Source organism: Buteo buteo, chromosome 8, assembly GCF_964188355.1.
Source record: "Buteo buteo chromosome 8, bButBut1.hap1.1, whole genome shotgun sequence".
In the NCBI taxonomy this organism is placed as follows: Eukaryota; Metazoa; Chordata; class Aves; order Accipitriformes; family Accipitridae; genus Buteo; species Buteo buteo.
In genome coordinates this window covers 43,836,661-43,856,466 of record NC_134178.1, presented here as the reverse complement: position 1 = coordinate 43,856,466, position 19,806 = coordinate 43,836,661, and the positions used below count along the sequence as shown (strand labels likewise).

The 19,806-nt window shown below is 39.3% G+C and overlaps 1 protein-coding gene across 2 annotated transcripts in view; it reads right to left on the bottom strand.

The window, feature by feature from the left end:
• Positions 1-200: 200 nt before the first annotated feature.
• The window catches only part of SLC22A15 (solute carrier family 22 member 15), a 37,063-nt gene continuing 17,457 nt past the window's right edge, over positions 201-19,806 (bottom strand). For both annotated transcript variants that reach the window (XM_075034384.1, XM_075034383.1), the window contains 10 exons: positions 19,331-19,463; positions 17,232-17,396; positions 16,094-16,223; positions 13,532-13,747; positions 12,063-12,203; positions 11,201-11,286; positions 8,981-9,101; positions 7,953-8,025; positions 4,419-4,607; positions 201-1,330 (listed from right to left, as the gene is read on the bottom strand). In XM_075034384.1, coding sequence (XP_074890485.1) covers positions 1,244-1,330; positions 4,419-4,607; positions 7,953-8,025; positions 8,981-9,101; positions 11,201-11,286; positions 12,063-12,203; positions 13,532-13,747; positions 16,094-16,223; positions 17,232-17,396; positions 19,331-19,463 — 1,341 coding nt within the window. In that variant the 3' untranslated portion in view covers positions 201-1,243. The remainder of the gene's footprint in view (positions 1,331-4,418; positions 4,608-7,952; positions 8,026-8,980; positions 9,102-11,200; positions 11,287-12,062; positions 12,204-13,531; positions 13,748-16,093; positions 16,224-17,231; positions 17,397-19,330; positions 19,464-19,806) is intronic.

Here is a 19,806-nt window from a genome sequence, read left to right as displayed (position 1 = left end):
GAAGCACTTACAGAAAGTTCAGTGTGATCAGGAGAGTGAAGTTGTCTTCCTCAACATGGTCAAGTAACCAAGTGCTTGAACAAGCACCTGGTTAAGAAACAGGTAACCAAATTCTGTCTCAAAGAGGTTTGCCTTTTTTTTTTTTTTAAATGAGGACTTTATTTACACACAAGATTTTAAAATAAATACTAGCAGCTTCCTGGCAATAACCCCCAAAATGTAACAGCAACCCATAGTTGCTCTTAACACTTCAGAGTTAAGTTTCTTCCAGAAATAAAGACACAGATAGGTCCACAAAAATGAGCTATATATTCTAACACACACCTCACACACACAGTATGTGATAAATACCTCACCTATGTCCCACCCATGAAACTATATCCTTCACATAATTATTTCACTGCACAGAGAAGTTGTGGAGCTTCAATATTTATGGCAAAGTGAGGACAAGGTAAAAGTAGGCAAAGCTATAAACAGCAGTGCTGAGATGTGGGGAACACGTGGCAAATGTATGCATAAGACAGCCCAAGAAAATGCTCAGTGGATGAAAAGAAGGGAAAAAAATCAGTAATGCCCTTTATGTCTGCAGGCTTTATGGTTGTTCTTTTCTGTAGTCCCTCCTCCTGGCCTCCCATTATCACTAAGTTAATGCACATGACTAAACCAGCTGCACCCTATAACTTTATACAGGTGTCTATGTGCAGATAGAGAAACCTTATGTTCATAGTTGCCTTTCCCCTATTCAATACACAGAAACCACTTTAACATACAGTTTCAGGAATTTGTTCCCACTGGAGTAGCACACAGCACATTGTGACCACTTTCACTCTACAGAAAAAGAACAGTGGATGTTTTCCAGTTTATCAGTTTGTACTGAATCAAAATCAACCACCTTGAAAATAAAATACAAGCATGTGCATTGATGAGCTGTCCAAATCTGTCTAAGCCCAATTTCCTAGGCTTCAAAAACACATGATCCCACCCTTGCTGTCTCACCTGGCTTCAAATGCAGTCCATGCACTGTCATTCTGAACCACAAGAATTTGAACAGCTGTCTCATATGGAGAGCATCAGTGGCATAATTAGTCTGAACAGTACTCAAACCCCTCTCCTAGTCAGGAAAAACACAAGCACTTGCCCAATTACATTCCCTGACAGGTGAGGTCTCCAGTACTCATCCAGTCGGTCCAGCTGTAAGACAAGTAAGAAAAGGCATAAAATAGGCCAGTGTTTCTTCTTTTCATTACTTGATCATATGAGTCTCTTCATCAGCATCATAAAACTCCTCATCTTCACTTCCACTCCCTGCAGAACTGTCTTTGTCTCCAGACTAGAAACAAAAATGAAGTCATTGGTTAGTGCAGAAGCCACTACATCAATCTCAAAATAAGTAAGCATGAACCATTACACTTCTGTTGGAATGCTGGTAGAGGAAAAAGTAAGAAAAGACAGGTCAAATCACTGTATTAAAACTTCGTAAAAGACATTATGTGAATTAAGATTTCTGTGTGTCCTTGGTTCTTTAAAAGAGAGAGACTTCTAGTGGATGGACTTTCTCTGCTCCATCAGTACACTAGAAAATACATACAGGAGAGAGACCAGCTAGAACAGTTCTGAAGTGATAATCTACTCAGTTTTCTTAATTTAAGTCTAAGGTCCCTACTCAGTAGTGAGCTACTGGAAACAGGCTCAGAACACACAGGTTACTTGATCAGCTAAAAGCTTCTCCATCCTGAACTATTATTTCTCCATGTGTAGCATGGGCATTTTCCTATACAAGTTTTCAATTAAAAAGATCCCCCTGCAACACTAATTAAAGGTGATATGGAAAAGGGAAAAAAATTACCACTTCATATGTTCAGAAAGTAAACTCATTATAGGCATAACTACTCCAGCCAGAGTCCTTTTAACAACATAACTTATATCATATACCCAAACTAAAGTCAGCTATTACAGCTAATTGATTTTTATTTGGCCACTATAGCATTTTTCCATGGAACTGATACAAATTATTCCAGTTAAAAAGATTCTCTTGCTAATATGAACTCCATTTAGTTTGAGTATTTAGGATTATTTTTTTTCCAGTATGCTTGCATCCACCCTAAGACTTCTGCCTGCCTAGTCATATGCAAAGAAGGGTGAGAGAGAAGGTGAAAAATAGAGAAATGGAAATCATGTTCCTGACTGACAGTACCATGCAAGCAAAATCTGTAGCTTTAGATCTGTCTTCAGAGGAGTTTTGCTACAGCGACGTGCGTTAACTGCAAAGGAATTTCAAACAGTTTGAGCACTAAGACCTGTCAGAAAATATAAAGGGAATCATGTTATGCTTTTTTCTGGATTTCTAAAATTATTTGAGGAAAGTCAGGCTATCACTGGATGCTGTCCAACTTGAATATCACATTCATGTATGTTAACAGAGACAAAACCTCTATTCTGGGCAACCAGAATGCATGTTATCTTTAAAGTGGTACAAAAGGACAATGGATTCCACAGGGGGAAATTCAGGGTATGCCAAATAAATTCTACATCTTTCTTATAGCAGCTTTGTAAGACCTCTCCATGGCTCTGTCAAATAGGGTTAATGTTTAGCAGCTTTTCATTTTATCAGCGCTTTCTTTATGAGCTTTAAAATAAAGCCCTAATATGTCACAGACATTCCAGATCCGTAACTTCAGTGAAGATGTGATTACATCAGCCCTGAACCAACGACTTTTTTCCATTTGGATTCAATAATTTTAATCCATCTGGGGAAAAGTGTTCCTGAAGAACATTCTCAAATTAATTTTTTTATTTTGCAGATCCTGTTCAGGTTGAGATTTTTTAAGAAGCCTGCAGAAGTGCAAGCAGGGAAGATTTAAACTTGAGAAGGCTGCTTGACATAAGCAAACCAAGTTGTGCAAATACTGATAGACAAACAATACTTGTCTCCTCAAAGGGCAATATTGACTTTACTTGGTTACAAAGGAAAATAAAAATGTGACTTGCCCCATCTAAGTTGTAACACCTGCACTGTTGGCTAGAATTGTTTTTTGTTAGTAAACCATCTGCACAGTTAAGATGCAATAATGATGTAATTACCAAAATAACAGCTGGTGTAAACTTGAGGTAAATGTATATGATGGATTTGTGTAACCAGCAAGAATGTGGTGCCATAACACATTATCCAGTACGGTTAAAAATGTTTATAAAATGTGCATGTAAAGTAGCTAAAGTATAAAATTAATTGTTACAGGGCTGCCTCTTTCGAGCCTTCTTCAAGGGTGCTTTTGTCACTAAACTGTGCTGTCCTGTCAAGAATTATTACAGCTAAAATTGGTAAACAAGGAAACGTGTTGAAGCCTTTGAAAGGAAGCAACTGTTCTCATTCTAGAAATAAATGTTACTCTGCTTCCTGATTTCTGTAAAAATAAGTTTATGACTACCTGTGAATCTCAGACTGCTTGACCAAAAATTAATCAAATTAAAGTAAAAGGTGTTATAAGGATCCTGTCTCTTCCCAGCCTGATGGGACAACTAACATTTTTTTGAGTTGCCCTTCAAGTCTTCTGACCACTTACTCAATTTTTATTAGTCCATCGATACCTACAATTTTGGGACCAGGATTTAAACATTAAAACCTTACCCAAATTCAAACACCCACTTCCAGCGCTCTAGCTACTTTTCTCTAATCCCACTCCATTCACAGAGGAGCAGCCATGTAAAAAAAAAAAACCAACCCTCCACACAACTAAGCTGTACACACCTCAAGAGGTGTCCAGGAGTTTGACAAAACAAAGTATAAAACAACATGAAAAAACATTTAAGAAAACCTCACTGAAAAATATCCTGCTACCACATTTAAACTTATGTCTAGGAGTTTTGTAGTTCCAAAGTTCTCAACAAATCTCATTTCCCAGAATCAGCAGTGGGACAGATCTCAGAGGTTAGTCTAGCTTCAACCCATTTAAAGACTCTCTAGGATAGACCTAATAATTGACACTGCAGAACAGCCAGTTCAGGTCAGGGCAGAAATACAGTGTGCCGCCTTTGAGAATAGCCCTTCACAAACAGGCTTCTGTTTTCTTTAACATCTAAGGCTTCTCAAACTTCAATGGCCAGCTTTGCAAGAAGCATGCTGCAGCAATCCATCGTAAAGATTAGAGAGGCACAGACACCACTGAGTCCTTTATTCCAAAGGAAAAGATTGTAAGCTTTTGGCCTGGAAGGGATGAATTAACCCAGCTATGTTTCAGCCTGCATTTCCAGACAACATTTCAGACATGATGGTAAGGTTACTAAACTACCTTCTGTATCTCCTTGGGGCCTATCCTCCACAGGCCAAGAATCACTATCCTAATCTATTTAGAGTGGCATATTCAAGCTGACAGCTGAAATAAACACAACAGAAAAGTACTAGGAAAAAAAAAAGAATATACCTGTGAGCCATCTAGGGCTTGCAATGACATCGCTTCATCACCCAGCCTCCAGTATGAGCATACCTGCAGGTCTGAAATAGTTTCTAGCAAAGGGCTGTTTAAGGTCTCTGGCAACAATAAACTTAAGAGACCAGACAAAAGACCAGTTGCTCCAAACACAATATAAGGCAGAGACCACTGTACAGATTTCTGGAAAAAAGAACAGAGAGTTAGGTTGAGATTGGTTCCCTCTAGTTCATACTGCGTATTAAAGCACTTAATTTACAACCATTCCACGTGGCAAGTGTTTGTGTTCATATTTAGCATAATGGTTGCCAGTCCTACTGGTCTTTTTTACTCGCTATTGTCAATTGCATCTTGTCAATACCATAAGATTCACACAGATTTTGGGGATGGACGTTAAAAAGAAATGCCTGCTGAATTTATACTCAATTCTTGTCCATAACATATATACTTTTTCACAAATGCAACATCACTTTGTAGTAGGGAAGAGATATCACAGAATCACAGACACACTGGTTAGAAGACATCTCCTGAGGTCATCTAGGCCAACCACCTACTCTACACACGACTACAGCCAGCACTAGACTGGGTCAATCATAGTTTTGTGTAACCAAGTATTGAAAAAGCTCCAAGGATGGAGATTCCCCCTCTGAGTAGACTCTTCCAGGGCTGCATTAAGCCTCTCAAAAAGAATATTTTCCAAATTTCCTATCTAACCCCCAAGCCAAAACTTGTGGCCATTGACCCCTGCTGAACTGTTCCACACTGCTGGGAAGATCAGAGGTGCAATATTCCCTCAAGCTTTCACCTGAAGCCATGTGCTCTAGGACCCTGACCATCTTGGTTACCCTTCCACTGGGCCCTCCCCAGATTTTTCAACATCCCTCTAGAACTAGGAGGGCGCTTAATCTATGGGCCACATACTGAATTTGGCCTGATGTAGCTCAGTGTGAAGTCTGCCTGTTTGTGATGAGGACACTGCTAGCTCCCATTTAACTTGCCATCCTCTGTCATACCTTGGTCTCTTCCAGCAAGGCTGCTACTCAGCCAGTTGGTTCCCAGCCTGTACTGACCATGTAATTGGTCCACACCAGAAACAGAATTTTACTCTTCTTGTTGGCCTTCATGGGACTTCTGTTGGCCCAAAAGGTCCCACTGGACTCAAGATCTACCATGTGGTGTGCCAATCACTCCTCCTTACTTTCCACCCTCTAGAAATACGAGGAGGATTTATTGTCTTGTCTTCCACTTGTCACCAGCCACCAAATACTGAGCCTGTCACTATCCCTTTGAGCCTGGTGGTCCATGCAACATTCAAATCCAGTATTCCTTTCATGCAGGACACACTTCCTCAGCTTCCAATCAAGAATGCTGTGGGACAGTGTCAAAAGCCTTACAAACCCCTTTTCTGCTCTCCTCCCTCTCCTCATCCATATCACTTCCTGCAATGAAATAGCTGACTATCAAATCAAACTGGCTGAGAATGAATTGCTCTTTGTAAATGCATGTTCACTGATCCTGATTACCTTCTTGGCCTTCACATGCTCAGAAGCAGACTGAGAGGTCACGTCCCAGAGACTGAGTTTGAGCTGCTCAGCCTGTAACTTCCTGGATCCACTTTCTGATCTTAAAGATGCACATAGCATCAGCTTTTTTTTTTTCCCCACAGTTACCAATGACCTGTCTCTACAACAATGGTTTGTCACAGGTGATGGACACTTGCCTCACTATCACAGCCAGCTCTTTCACCACCTCTTAGGGAATCCTATTCCATGGAATGGAAAGCTTTCAGCTTTAAGTGTTCTTGAACCTATTGCTCCTCCACTGTTTGCTGGTCCTCTGCTTCCTCAACTGCGCTGATATGTACAGAGTCTTGGGGTCAGGCTTTGCCTATGAAGACTAAAGCAAAAGTGTTAAGTATTTCAGCTTATTCCATCTCATTTGCCAATAGGATGTCCATCCCATTCGACAACTGGCTAAACATTTTCTCTAAATTTCCTTTAGCAGATGGAATCCCTATTTATGCTCTGTGCTAGTTTTACCTTCAACTGAGCTTTGGCCTTCCTGTTATCACCCCTGACAGCCTAAGCAATGTTTATACTCCTCCTTTGACGTCTGTCCCTGTTTTCACATAGCTTGTTACAAGTAAAACTACACTGGGGAAAGGTGTGTGCAAAAATACAAGTCATCTACAATATAGTTCCAAAATGTGTACATTCACTTTCAGACAACCAGTAAAGTAGGGTCACTTAAAAAAGGCAAGAGTTTAGCTGTTTGTTTCAAAAACCTCACTTTGTATAGTAAAGAGCAATTCTAAATTGAGAAAGTAACAGGCTGTGATCAAATACAAGAGCAACATTTCATCTCTTAGTTCAGCAACTAACTTCTCCCATTCCTACCCTTTTTATAAGATCCCCAGACAAAAGATACTGAAAAAATGCATTAAAATAGTTGAAGAAATTCCACAGCACAAAAATAGTTCATTCTTTTCTCAAATCAATGTTCATTTGTTATTTAACCAGAGCTTTTTTCACTTTCATGGGACCCCTTCAAACATGATGATCCAAGATTTGCGTCTCCTGCAGTGCCAAATCTCTGCCAGATACAACATAATGGATGTCCCAACTGCTACATAAAAGCTGCCTATTACATCTGCCTGGGAGACCTGCACCAGTCTTGGCTTTGCCTGTTGTACCCCTGAGGTGCTCATACTCTCACCTACCCCATGTTTCATTCTGCAGATTAAAAGGCTCACTGTGCTCACCTGCCCTTTTGCTGCCCTTCTGCCTGACCTAACAAGATGGCAAACGGCAGACAGGAAAGTTATTCCAGGTGAAATCTGTCACATTAAAGGAATTGTCACTTGACCTCAGCAAGCAGTTTGTGTGGAAAACTGGCACACTCTTTTACCTGCATACACATAAGACTATGAACATAGAGGAAAACAACAGTATCATTCCCATGTTTCGTTCTTCAGAATTTTTCTTTGCCTTGACAGACTGCTGTGAAGTTTGTGCTCAAAAACCTTGACAGTATATCAGGTCTTCACATCATCACCTTCATTCATTGAAAGATGAACCACTTTGCTGATAATTATAATCCATGGATATTCAATGAAGTGCACTGATGGTAAAACTAATTTATTCTCAGAAACACTAGTTATTAAGCCCATATGCTTTCTCTTGAGGCAGTAGATCTTTTAACTATGTGGGGTTTTTGCTATTACTTGCTTCAGGCTTAAAATTGGGTATCACCATCTTGGTATTTTGAAATTACTATATTGCTAAAGTCCACTAGCTAAGTCCCAAAATTCTTAGGCTTAAAAAGGCTTAAAACACCTGAACTAAATGTTGAGCTTTTGTCTAATCACACAGAATATACTGCAATGCCTTTGGCCTACCACAATACTGTTACGACATGAAATTTACATACCTTAGTTTATATACATAATTTATCCAAAACATTTCCACCTCTAGATACATCCGAGTCACAAAACAAAACCATATATAACAGTGAGAAGTTCATACAAACCAATGAAGGGACGAAAGGAGCAATGATTCCACCAACACGGGAAAACATGGAGCAGGCACCCATTCCAACATTCCTAAGAAGAAAAAAAATGATTAATCAGTGACATTTGCATAGGAGAAATTATGACTTGAAAAGTGCCAATAAGCAAGGAAAAAACACCCCCCTCATTCATGACCCTGACCACATTAAACAGAAAAGAGAAGTCAAATATAACTGAAAGCATCCCAAGACAGGAATTAAAACATATACTTTGTGCTTAAAGAGGAGCAAAAATCCCCTGCACATTCACAATTCTAACATATACACACATATAGAGAGGCAAAGAAAGTGCAATTTCAGTTAATGCATCTTGTCTCTGCCTGAAACTTTGGCTAAGTTCCTTTATCCAAATCCTATGTATCAGCAAATTTGCCCACCCATGAAAAACACTGGTTTCACTGGTGGCTGATCATCAACAATAACACCTGGTTAAAATATCTATTAAAAATTGGACCCATATGATAGATGCTTTTGTCAGCTCTGTCAGCACAAGCACAAGGTACTTCTGCCTCTAGTGAGTGAAACTTTACTGTTGCTTACATATACCCTATGAAGCATTAAGTTACTTTTACAAAGCTTATTGACCAGTCATCTTCATGTTGCTGGTTAAGCAAGTGTGACTGTTTAATAGAGCTGTCTGGCTTATAAAGCACTGAAAGTTACAGATATCACTCATTAAAGAAATATCAGCAATACTATTGTTATCCTCATTAGTGGAGAGGGGCTGTGGGCATACCAAGCAACCAAAGGACTATTTTACTGTTATATAAAGAGTATGGTTAGTCTGAAGAGAACACTGCAAATTTGAGGGAGGAGGAAGTGAGAAGAGGATAAAGGAAGAAATTTTGCATATAGAACTACAGATAATCATTATACATAACTGAAAATGTCAAATGAAAAGGTACAGTTAATAGAAAAAAATAGAGAAGTAAAATGTGATCAGGTAAGAGAACCAGAAAAATGAAGACCTTAAAATTAACTTGTGTTACCTGATCACTGTGGGATAAAGTTCTGATGTGTAGATGTAGACAATGTTAAATGCAGCACTGATTGTCAATTTCCCCAGCAAAGACAGAGAGCGACTATTCACCACTGCGAACACTCCAGTATCTGATAGAGAAAATGTGACCCATGTAAGGCTTTCGAGCACTCAAATACATCTCTGCAATCATTTCAATCACACAACGGTATGGAGTAAAAAGGAATCTACTGAAGAATCTGCTATGGCAGCCAAGTGTTCTTCTACTAAAGGACAGTATCTGTCAGAGGTGATCTGTACCTTCAGGAGAACTCTCAAAACTCAAGAGAATCCAAGGAGCTTTCTTTTAGGCAGAAATGGCAGAAATCATCCAACATAATTTATATTTTGTGTCTACAGATTTATTACCTTTATCTGTGCAATCAAATTTGTACAAAGAAGAAAACTCTCCATCTAACACACTGTGAAAAAATAACTGAAAAAAATGGATTTCAAATTCACAGCAGACTTGCTAACTAGCCCCAAATTGTTTCCATTCTATTAAATATAATCTAATAGAAAAAGACTGGTTTAAATGACTGAACAGTCCCAGAGACTACAGAATGGAACTATTGCTGAATACCAGAAAAAAGAGAAACTGAGTTTTCCTTTCCTTGTCCTTGGTGTTCCAGTAAGTGACATCTTTAATGCATTGGAATCCTATATTAAGGCTCTACTAGAGTAACAAATTTTAGAAACATAAGACAAAAATCCTATAAACATAGTAAAAGCTGAAACTAAAACTCAACATTTTCTGAGTCTACCACTAATAAAATACTGAACTTAGAAGTAGTTTAAGAATAGAATAACAGATACATTTTTCAAAAGTGAGCAACGTTGTTTTAGTAAAAAGAGCCCTATTCAGTGTCAATTCCATAGTATGATAACATGCTTCTAACATTATTACTTTAGAAGAAAAACAAAAGACAAGAAGATGCTGTAAAGAACCATACCAAATATCGCACCCAGCTCAGTTTTGTCTGAACAGCCAGTGCTTATTCACTTATACCAGGCACATCAGAACATGCATTAAATGCCTACCAAGGCAGGCTACAGCATAAGCCATTACTGCTTTGAACAAATCATGCTCAGTAGAGACAGGTGCTTGCTTCTGGCCAGTTAGCCATTTTGCTTCCTAGGGCACCTGGCTCCTGGCTGACTTTGGCAGTTCAACACAGCTGATTTCCTGGGGTCTCACAGTTCTAGACTCTGAAAATCTTTTTCTATTCACATTGTACTTCAACTGATATGCAAAAACTACTTGATGACTGGTACCAGCCTAACCAGAATATCTCTGAGTGTCCAGGGTCTAGCATCTGGAATATTTCTGGAAACTTGAGTTGCAGCCCTTTAAAGAAAGTTTCACCTATTAGGCTCATTGCCATCTAGAACAGTTTATGCACTCTCTCATCATAAATATTTAATATTTTTGAATCATGCTTCAAACATTTGAAGCATTTTCTCTCCTTATGACACATGTTATACACGCGCAAATCTTAACAAGCCGAGATGAATTTATGTAGCTGGTTTTAAAGGGAAAAATTGCTCACTTTGCAATTTTGTTTCTATTGTTTTGAAAAACATTGAAAAATGAAGAAATGAATGTTAGTGTCCCTTTACAAAAAATACATTTCATTTCACATTTCTTAAAGACCCCTTGCTTCAGAAGGCTTTCAGACTGCTCTCTGAACTAAAAGTTATGTGGCCACGTTACTAATACCACAAATCACACCAGTCTTGAACATTACAGAACAGTGAGGAAAAGATGGAAACTTGCCCCAATATTCAATTCTTAGGATCTTTTGACATTGGTCTTTCACTTGGAGAGATACATACAAGTTGCATGGGTACTACTTACACTGACATATCATTTGGCTAATGAGATACCCCAAGAAACATGATTCTTTGGGATTAAGTCAGAAACACTGGAAAGGAGTGATTGATATGATCAGAAGTAAAGGGCAGAATCCAAAGACAAAAGTTGAAATCCAAACGTTTCTAACAAGATTTCCTTAAGATTTTAGGAAGGCTGCTGCTTATCCTTTTTGCAAGTTAGCTTCTCTGGCTTCAAAAATTGAGACTCACACATGGTATGAGCGTAATCTACTGGCAACCATCAAATTCTTAGGCTGTAGGATACTGTATTTACCAATTTTTATCACATACTCCAGAAACAAAAGGAAATATTTACCTTTCTTTTTAGGAAGAAACATGACAATAAGACAAGCCAATCCTCCCAGGAACAGAAACGCACTCAATGTTCGCTTCCGACCAAACCTGATGTGCAAGGATAACAAAGCTTTATTCTGCATTAGATCTGTAGTTTGCAGAGCAATGAGTCCTCTAAATTCACGTTGTCTCTTTATTTGCAGTTGGAAATTCTGAATGTCATCTCCCACAAACACTTCCTCTCACACTGTTTTTAAACAAGTTTCTATTGCACTCTTAAAATGAGCACCAAGAAGCCTTTATGCAGTGGCTGACAATTCTAGGATTTTGATTTGCTTCCCGCTGTGTGTGCACATTTGTAAAGCTCCTCAGGAGACACGTAGAGAAGAGATTGGGAGGTGAATTCTACAAAAAGTGAAAGACATTGTCCAGAGTATCACGGCTCAGGAAAAGGCTAAATATCTGAATCAACAGCTCTGCTCACACACTAGTGCACACAGCAACTATTACACGAAACCACACGATAGCTTCAGCTGAGTTTAGTTGCAATAGCTTTGACATAACAGTGAGAATGGGGATTACAGGACAGAGGTGGGAAGAACGCCATCTTGTGTTAGCATGGAGTCAGCACAGCTAGGTTCTACTGATCCAGGAGATCAGCCTCATCTCTGAGCCAAATTGAAACGGCTCATTAATGAAGTAAGCTACTGAGAACAAGTTAAACTGTTATTTGAAATAAAGATATATCAATGCCACTTTCAAATTGAAGCAGGAAGCCCCACACGACAGATACAAGCTAGGAGATGCAATATACAGGAAACTTATCTTTGAGAAAAATTGTCACAAAACAAAACCCTGAATGGGTAAATAAATTTCATACTTACCATTTTTGGTTAATCAAGTAAATACATATTGGGTATGCTGGGATTTCTATCAGCCCTGAAAGGGCTAAATTGGCATAAATACTTCCACCCAAGTCACCCACATTAAGAGTAAGACCATAGTAAACCAAACTGCACACAAACCTGCAGAAGACAGAAAAAGAATAAAATCAGAGCTGCTGCTTTGCCTGCCAAATCACAGCACTGGTCTGGCACAATACACTATAAACTATATTTAGTGTTTCAGAAGACAGGTCTAAAATGTTTCTTTACAAGTGCATGATGCTTTCTAGGTAAAGAAACCATTTTGTCTCTCCACAGACCCAATTCCAGACTTACAACTCAGTTAAACTGAAGAATACACTTAAGAACGTGCATAAACCAGAAGTTAAAATATGATCATGATTATATTATTTGACTCAAGGAATGATGTCTTTGTCCTTTTTGTTTTTATCAGGTTTCACTTTCATCCATACTTTTCCAATTATGTGCAAACCCTTTCTCAAACAGTTCAGATGACACTTCCACCTTCTTTTAATTTCTACACCCTGGTCCAGTTTTATTCACTCTCCAATTCTGATTTTTTACTTTTCTTTTGTAACCCTGACTGGATGTCGTCTTTACAGAGAGGAAAGGAACAGGTCACTAATTCATTCTGCAGGAAATCAGCAATTCTCATTTAAGGAACAGAAAAATAGACTATTCTGTAATAAGCATTTGGAAAAGCAACAGGAAAACAGCTCTATGTTGTCTGCTGATGAAATAATGCCATTTGTTTTTTTCTTAATCAATACATCTTCCCCAAATATATGCATTATAAAAGCAACTGTATGAACAGTAACTCCAGAGGACTCACGTACTACATCATATATAACGTTTATTTCAAAGTAGCAGCAAAAGACTTAGGGCTAGCAGAACTATCTGAAACAAAACAGGCACTTTTGGCATTAAATTTCTGCTAGTGACTAGAGGTAGCATCATGGGTTCCTGTTCCTTACTACAGGAACTGCTAGCACTGGCAGCACCTTCTCGTAAGAAAATAAACACACTCATTAGACAAGGTAGACCACCCACCTGCTAATGGGCTCCTTACACAGAAAACAAAGAATAATCCATGTGACTGAAAGTACTGACACAGCACTGGGCCAAAGAGGAGGACAGCACGACTAATCTCAGCAGCCTTTGAGGGTCAGAAAGGAAGAAGTAGTTCTGAACTATTTTGAGACTCAAAAAGCACGACAAATGCAAAGATAACACACCTCAGAACTAGACTGTAAAAATGGCTTCATATTAGAAATGCATTAAGGAAATATTATAATACAAGGATCCTTTTTAGGTAGTGTCCCTAATAATACAGGCTGAGACAAAGTACTATCTGCAGGATGAGCCAATTCTCAGAAACATGTTCTCTCAAAGACTTAAAAAGAGGCAACAGTAGTAGCACAGCTGGGCCTACAAAGTATTTCAAGTACCAGGTAAACATCATGATCAAGGTGCGTCCCAAGAGAATCTTATATCGGAACAGATCCAAGAAGCTGCCCGCCTCTCTGGAGCTCCTCTCTGCTGGGAGTTTTAACGAAAAAGTGCACTTCTGCTTGCGGTTCCTCTTCGCAATGAGGTAGAGGGCATCTTCTGCTTCATTCAGCCGGCCTTGTGAATAGAGCCAGCGGGGAGACTCTGGAATGAATCTGAAAACACACATACATACACAGGCAGCTTTAGGGCTTTTCTTTTCTATGAGGTTGGACTTGTCTATGGAAATAAGGCTGAAACACACTTCAGTATAACAAAATTTCTCAAACAACCCTTCGGGTATAAAATTCACTTACTGAAACAGAGGCAAAGCATTTTGAAAGGAAAGGGAATGTAAGCCACATGTAATTTAGATACCAAGAAGTTACACTGAGTATATACATAAATACACACATATACATACACAATACTACAAGTTGCAGTATCATTAGGACCCTGTCTTCAGAGAATTCAGAATTAAGGATGCACCACATTACTAAAAGTAACACAGGATGGTTTTGTAACACCAACTAGTTGTCTTCCATTCCTCATTTTCCAATTTTTTCCCCAAATTCTCTCCCGCAGACGGGAAGACAGAGGCTGTGCAAAGGTCATGCTCTTGCTCCCCATGTGTACTGTTCATTTGGTAGGCCTATAATGCCAACACAGAGTAAAAAACAAATCTTCTATTACTTTCAGATTCCCAGAACTAATTTAAACTTTAGTCTTTTGCCAGCAGCTTTTTAAGATTTTTGCCTCTGACCAGAAGTGACATTTTTCCTTTAAAGGAAGTGATTCTATGCTTTTATAAAAAAAAAAGAGCTTAGAAAGGAACATGTTTTCTTCCCCATGATAAAAAAAAAATCTGGTAGCATTTTCTGCACAGAGTAATTTTAAGCAATGTGGGAAGGAGGCAGTGTGAAATTTGAAATAAAAAAAATCTTTTCTTACAGTAAGGTAGGCCTCTGAGCACAGCTCTGAAGTTCCAAGCACAAAGCACTTCAAAAAATTGTACATATCGATCTGAAAGTTAAAATTTTTCTCCAAAGGCCCCAAACACCATTAAGTTTTGAAATATCAGAAGTGTCATTTCTGCCTTCCACCTCATGAACAGCCTCCAAGACCTCTCCCTGAGTTCTGATGCTTCCTTCAAAAGGATGTGTTGACTCTTTAGCAAAGAACTTTTTGAATAAAGTTAGTTACTGAAGTTAAATAGATGTCAGAAGGAAAAAAAGCCTTAAGTTTAAACAGCAGCTAAAGTTATTTTCTTCTTTTAAGTTACTGAGATTTTGCTGTCAGGAAGTATGCAAGAAGAGCACACTGCATCATATAGCTTTCAGTGCTGAAGTCCACAAACACAAAACCCCTACTATCTTAATGTCCTGGTTTCAGCTGGGATAGAGTTAATTGTCTTCCTAGTAGCTGGTACAGTGCTATGTTTTTGAGCTAGGTATGAGAAGAATGGTGATAACACTGATGTTTTCAGTTGTTGCTAAGTAATGTTTAATCTAAAAATCAAGGATTTTTCAGCTTCTGATGCCCAGCCAGCAAGAAGGCTGGAGGGGCACAAGAAGTTGGGAGGGGACATGGCCAGGGCAGCTGACCCAAAGTGGCCACTGGGGTATTCCATACCATGTGATGTCATGCCCAGTATATAAACTGGGGGAGTGGGGGCAGGGGGGATCGCCACTCAGGGACTAACTGAGCATCGATCGGCGGGTAGTGAGCAATTGCACTGTGCATCATTTGTATATTCCAATCCTTTTATTATTACTGTTGTCATTTTATTAGTGTTATCATTATTAGTTTCTTCTTTTCTGTTCTATTAAACCATTCTTATCTCAACCCATGAGTTTTATTTCTTTTCCCCATTTTTTTTTCCCCATCCCACTGGGAAGGGGGGAAGTGAGTGTGTGGCTGCGTGGTGCTTAGTTGCTGGCTGGGGTTAAACCATGACACTTAAAGAAGCCTTCTTCCTATTCTTTCCTAATCACATTTGAAAAATAAAAGGAAGCTGTCCATTTTTTCTTTTGCGTGTCACCTTTAAGACTTATGGGCAAGCAATTTTGATGCTGTTCCTTCTGTGTAAGCACAATTGTAAGAGAAACATCATGTTATCACATAACCACAAAAACATTTTTGTATCTTTCAACATGTATAGATAGTGTCTTGTAGCATACCAGACAACAGTTTAGATCATCTACATATAACAGTTAAAGAACAGGATGGGCTTCTACACCACTCTAGAGACTGTTCCCATCTCCAGTAATAATGCATATACAATACAATGTACACTTACATTCTCAAATACTGCAGCACTGCTATTTAAAGAAAGCACAGAGCATGGGGTGGTAGAGGTTGAGAGAAATACCTTAGTTACACCATTTCATGCCATCCTAAAAAGGCACCTTGACTTAGTTGTTTGGTTTGCTCATTGGGGTTTTGGGGTTGGGATGTTTTTTTTTTTTCTTTCTTATTTTTGACATCTTTCTTGATGAAACTCAGTTTGAAAAATAACTTACAGAGAGAGAAGAAAGACGATTGTTCCTTCCAGGTTAACCACAACAGCCAGAGTTCTCCAGGAACGAATGAAGTACCCTAATAAAGCATACTGGGCAATTCCCACAGCAAAGAACAAGCCACCAATAGATCCTAACATACAATTAAAAACAAAACAAAACATTATGACACCTTTAAGGGACATTAAATCTCAACACATGGGATCAGACAGAAACTAACACTTCATTAAGAAAAATTCACTGAGCAATACAGGCAAAACCACAGCTATTCAATGAAAGAATATTCTGTCCTTTACCCATGCAGGACAGAAGTATTACATCTAATTGCAAAGATCAATACAAGTCCAAAGCACCATAAACAATTAAGTCTTGTAATTCCAAATATAAATGTTTTAGCTTTCTATGTGTAAAAATAAATACTACAAACCATTGAAAAACTGGTATTTTTAGGAATGTATAGTATTCATTTGTAGTTCATGATTTGCAAGATACTCTGTTTTAAAACAGTCTCAGCATAGCCCTTCTTTGGCACTTGTCACAGACTGGGTAAAAGTCAGGCCCCAGAGCTGTAACAGTACGGTTTATAGCCACATCTGAAGGACAGCTTCAACACTAGCAGCCAAGACAGTTAAGAGCGTCTGGATCTTTTGTTCTAAATTCTAAGGTTGATTACCACATGGGACAATTTATTTTATTTTTTTTAAACACAAACAACAGTTGTCTCATTTTCCCATTATATAAAAACACTTTTGATTTCTTTTGAAGAACTGCCAGGAATGAAAGAATTGATATTTAGCACACAAACACTAAGCTCTGTTTAGCAGAGTCCAAAATTCCAATGGATAGAGCTCAGCAATCATGAACCTCCGATTAGTAGTTAGCTGCGTAACATTCACAGGGGATGTTTCAACAGGACCTTTGTCAACTTGAGTGATGCAGAAAACTGAATGGCCCCAAGCCATCTACTGTGCTTGCCTAAGGTTCGTATCAAACAAAGCCGGGCTCAAAGACTGTGGTCACACAGATGCTCAAGCAGTTAAATTCACAACTGCTATGGTGTTAGCTGTGGTGTGTCTCAAGCAGTACGAGAGACTGAAATTTATAAATTCTGACAATAAAGACACTGGCACTCAAACTTTACCTGCTAATGCCCAGTAGGCAGTACCCACACACTCATTCAGTAGAACAAAGGCCACCAGTGACATCCCACCATTCATCATCCCTACCAAGAAGCGAGAGATGGCAAAGAATTCATATGAGGGTGAGAATCCATTTGCAATGGCAAACAAGATGTCAAGAGCAAAACCTGGAAAACAAGTCAAAAGGTTTCATTTCAGAAGAGTACTTCAGTTAAAACAGAAGCATTTATCAGTATCTTTACTTGATGTTCAGTGGCATCTGTCCCAAGCAATCACAGTCAACAACTACAACACAGGTTTGAACAGAAATTTAATTACTTAAAGTCAGTATCATAAAAGGGGGGGACACAAAAGGAGTGGTTTCTGATACATAATTTGCAGTACCAAACCTTCAAATTCAGTTCACGGCAGACAATTTTTTCATATACTCAGAATTACTGTCTAGCTCCAGTTAAGATGGCTTGATACTTATCCCCATACAGAAGCCACAGATTAAATATATGACCAAATAGAATCATAGAATCATTTAGGTTGGAAAAGACCTTTAAGATCAAGTCCAACTGTCAACCATGCCCACTAAACCATGTCCCTAAGCACCACATCTACACATCTTTTAAATACCTCCAGGGATGGTGACTCAACCACTTCCCTGGGCAGCCTGTTCTAATGCCTGACAACCCTTTCAGTAAAGAATTTTTTTCTAATATCCTATCTAAATCTCCCCTGGCACAATTTGAGACCATTTCCTCTTGTCCTATGACTAGTTACTTGACAGAAGAGACCAGCACCCACCTCACTACAACCTCCTTTCAGGTAGTTGTAGAGAGCAATAAGGTCTCCCCTCAGCCTCCTTTTCTCCAGATTAAACAGCCCCAGTTCCCTCAGCCGCTCCTCATCAGACTTGTGCTCCAGGCCCCTCACCAGCTTCGTTGCCCTTCTCTGGACACGCTCCAGCACCTCAACATCTTCCCTGTAGCGAGGGGCCCAACACCGAACACAGTACTCGAGGTGCGGCCTCACCAGTGCCGAGTACAGGGGAACAACCACCTCCCTGCTCCTGCTGGCCACACTATTTCTGATACAGGCCAGGATGCCGTTGGCCTTCTTGGCCACCTGGGCACACTGCTGGCTCATATTCAGCTGGCTGCTAACCAGCACCTCCAGGTCTTTTTTTTGCCAGGCAGCTTTCCAGCCACTCTTCCCCAAGCCTGTAGCGCTGCATGGGGTTGTTGTGACCCAAATGCAGGACCTGGCACTTGGCCTTGTCGAACCTCATACAGTTATCCTTGGCCCATGGATCCAGCCTGTCCAGATCCCTCTGTAGAGCCTTCCTACCCTCGAGCAGATCAACACTCCCTCCCACCTTGGTGTCATCTCAAACTTACTGAGGGTGCACTCAATCCCCTCATCCAGATCATTGATAAAGATATTAAAGAGAACTGGGTATGTCCCCTCATTCTTAGAAAATAGTCTATACAAACTAGAGAAGAGAAACGTTACCAGGGACAGTACATGGGGACTTTGCACTGCATAGCAGGCCCACCTTTATCTGCTTTGAATGAGGTTGTTCCTTTAAAAAAAATAATCCATTTTTTAATTCTACTTGCTCATCCATTGACACACAACTTCATAAATACATACACAAAATTTGAAGTTCCAAATGTTGTCTGATCTGGGGACAGTAAAAAAGCTTGTGAGCTTTAAAACACGATGAGGATCACAAATACATAAAAATATAAGTCATGCTGACAGGAGATAAGATGTGCAACAAATTCCTAGCAGGTTACTAGGAATATTAATTGCAACACATGGAGATCCCATGAGCATGACATGCATGAGTGTAAGTCCTTATGGTATGATTTCTAAATCCAGAACACCTCCCAGATATTCAGATGGTGATTGAATAGTCAAATATTAATTTCTTGTCCCTACTTCTATTCCTGAAGCATACCGGAAGGACAAAAAAAATAAATAAAAAAAAAATCACAGCACATGATTCACTGCTGCATATCAAGCTCTCAGCAGAAACCGGGCTCTTGACACGGATCTTCAGAGACACAACACCTCCACTTTATTCATTTTGTTAGGTGGCAGTGGTTACCTGTGAGATAGACCTTCTTCCTCCCAAAGCGATCTGAGAGCTGGCCAAAGGAGATTGCTCCCACAAACACACCACTGAAGTAGAAAGAACTGGCAGCACTGACTTTGTATGATGTGTTGCCAATTAAAAACCACTGGATGGAGAAAAAAAAAAAGGCTAATTAACCAGAATCCAAACAGTTCAGCAGTTCACCAATAGCTAATACTTGGAGAAGGATGACATACTTTAAGGAAAAATCAAACTTTGCATAAATCTCCTAAGCATCACATTCAGTCAGGCATCAGATAGTCACCAAAACACAACTGCTGTCTCTGACTCACTGGGTGGTACTAACGAATTACACAGTTCCCCCAAATCATGTGCAGTCTTTGATTCTGAAACCAAGGCCAGATCCCTCAGAATATTGTAATTTTTGCAGCCTTCTCCCACTCTCCCTTTTATTGCCTTTTCTCACATAAATCTGCTAGCATAAATAC